Source organism: Anneissia japonica, unplaced genomic scaffold (genome assembly GCF_011630105.1).
Source record: "Anneissia japonica isolate Jap-2015-1 unplaced genomic scaffold, ASM1163010v1 scaffold522_len1101056_cov227, whole genome shotgun sequence".
Classification (NCBI taxonomy): domain Eukaryota; kingdom Metazoa; phylum Echinodermata; class Crinoidea; order Comatulida; family Comatulidae; genus Anneissia; species Anneissia japonica.
The window spans coordinates 1021099-1023698 of record NW_022756123.1 but is presented as its reverse complement, the minus strand read 5'-3'; the positions used below and the strand labels follow the sequence as shown (position 1 = coordinate 1023698).

At 37.5% G+C, this 2600-nt stretch overlaps 1 protein-coding gene across 1 annotated transcript in view; it reads left to right on the top strand.

Annotated features, from left to right (window-relative positions):
- Positions 1-154: 154 nt before the first annotated feature.
- Positions 155-2600, top strand: part of LOC117124052 (large neutral amino acids transporter small subunit 4-like) — an 18546-nt gene continuing 16100 nt past the window's right edge. Inside the window, exons 1-2 of the mRNA XM_033270178.1 lie at positions 155-295; positions 1976-2560. Coding sequence (XP_033126069.1) covers positions 2154-2560 — 407 coding nt within the window. The 5' untranslated portion in view covers positions 155-295; positions 1976-2153. The remainder of the gene's footprint in view (positions 296-1975; positions 2561-2600) is intronic.

The following is a 2600-nucleotide window of genomic DNA, read 5'->3' as shown; positions in this document are numbered from 1 at the left end:
GGCACATAGGCATAAATCACTCAAGAACTTGATGCGTGAATGTAACGATATCTTGGGAGTCCGAGAGTACCGTAACGTTTGTTTCGTTTGACGAATGTAGAAATAACTGGACAGGCTTATGTGTAATGTGTAATTGTCAACTGCGCCCTCGGTGAGCAATATGTGACGTCACATGATAATACAGTAACGTCATATTGGCATCTACCACTAAGCATTAATTGTAGACATAGGATGGTAGTGCAACAAGCAAAATAGGGTTTTTGTTAAGGTTGTCAATTCCCTGTGTTTGACAAAGGTTAGTGTAAATTCCGTTTTTATTTATAATTGTTGGTTACTACATTATGTAGGCCTACACGATAGGCCTATATAGGCCTACGAAACTCAACATCGTCATTCACATCCGCAATATATCGTAGATATTATGATGTCACACTATGGTCAAACTGATCGATTATGGATAAAAGATGCATCAAAGGCTCCTTATAGTTAGCCAATAAAACGTTAACAAAAATCCTAGGGCCTAGGCTAGAAGAAGGTTTTTGCTGTCAGAATACCCGTACGCATCTGTATTTTAATGGCCTTGCCACTCCTTAAATACCTACCGTATTGTGTAATAACATTGCATTACGACCAAACCATTGAATACATAATAAGCCGATTCCAAGCTCAATGAATATCCATATTATATGGAGCCTTGACCTGTCAATAGCTTTTTAAAATTTTATTAATCGCCATTTAATAATTATGCGTGTGGAGTCCCTATAGGCCTACTGTATGTATCATTCCTAAGCATAAGCCTTTGAAGCCCAAATATTTTGGGGAGTTTCTCCCACTTTCGAGTTCACATATCAAGCGCCCTGATCGAGCATCTTACATTAGATGGATATGTGTGCTATATAAAACTACACTATTATTATTATTACTTTGCTCTCGCCCCCACCCCCACTATCGGGCAAATCCTGGCGCCACCCATGGACCTGTAGGCGATGTTTAGTGAAAGAGTGGACAAGAAGAAATGTTTGTTGGATGAGTTAATTTTTCTAATTTGTATCTCATCAATGGAATTTATTAAATATTATTTTACATGATTGATTATTAAAAAGTTTGTATATCTAAATTGACGCAATTCAGTGATATTTGTTTTTGAAAACCAGAAATGAATTAATAATATCATCTGTTAATTTAGTGCCAAAAAGAGCATTGATTTTGCTTTTACAGCTCAGAAAGGTGTTATTCACTGGCCTGTTTATTAAGCTTTCAACTGAATCAGTTGAAAAGCCATGGCATAAATCACAAACATCACAAAGAAAATGTTTAAGTGAAGCTAAATAAACTTGAATCTTGGTCGACATCTTCAGAAATTATGTAGATATGTATCAGTGGGCTATCCAGGGAGGTATTTTCCCTGGAAATCCAAGGACACTTAAGAAATTGTTTTTGTCGCATTGGAAGTTTCAACTTTTATTTTATCTGTGATAATCCAGGCCCGTAGCAGGGGGTGCGTTTTGCGAGGGAAGCCGCATTAAGTGCATGACTTCTGTATTTTTATTGAATCACAAGTTTAAGAAAAGTAGTCTGTGACTTTTCTTAACATGGAATAAGTAACAGACCGCTATAACTAAACGACTATGGTACCCGGGTATACCATAATGTTGTTATTTTTGGTAACCATAACTAAACACTACAATGGTTTAGTCTCTGCTCAGTTACAATTCAAACGATTGATTGTTCATTTCCGGAAACCACGTAGTTTGTTGTAGTCTCTTTGCACTATGTTGCAACCTCATGTTCTGTTCATATTCAGAAATATTTCTTATGCAATAAATAATTTATTTATGAATAGCTCTATACAGTGAGGTAACGGAAGTCGCAGAATCATTCTCAGCATTTAAACCTCTTAGTGGAATTACAATCAGCTGATTTTTATATCACCTGATTCCGACTAACGAACAATTCATATTTTCTTCTGGTGTAGGCCTCACATGATGTTGTTTGAAAGGTCGTGTGCCTAAATTAACTGAAAAGGTGCAGTATACTGAAGTATAGACGTGCTAAACCTACCAGACGATGCTTCCTGTTTACACACTGCTTGCTCAATGATCGAAAAGATTTTGTCTCTATCCTTTTATATATAAAACTGGTGCTTTAAAACAATGTCGGACGGAGGATTGGTGCGATCAAAGTCTGACATGGAGACTCGAAAAGTAGAGAAACGCAACCCGATAATCATTATACCAGCGATTCTGGAAGGATTTTTTACGACGCTTGTGTATGGTTGGCCGTGGTTGGTAACGGTTTTAAAACAAGAAGGTTACTACAGTCAATTGTGCGACTCGCATCCAACATCAAATACAACAGCAACTATCAGTGACTCTTTACATCTTGCCAGAAGTAGTGGTATTAGTGGCGCTAGAAGTAATTTGTACACGTCTTGCTCTGCACAAGATCAGAAACTCAATCTGGTCTTCACTTTGGCCTCTTCTGTGACACTTGTAGGATGTTTACCAACTGGAGCCATGTATGATCTTCTTGGACCTAGGAAGATTCGACTGATTGCATGGTGAGCGTGTTTTCTTTAATCGCACGACCATCATATATAT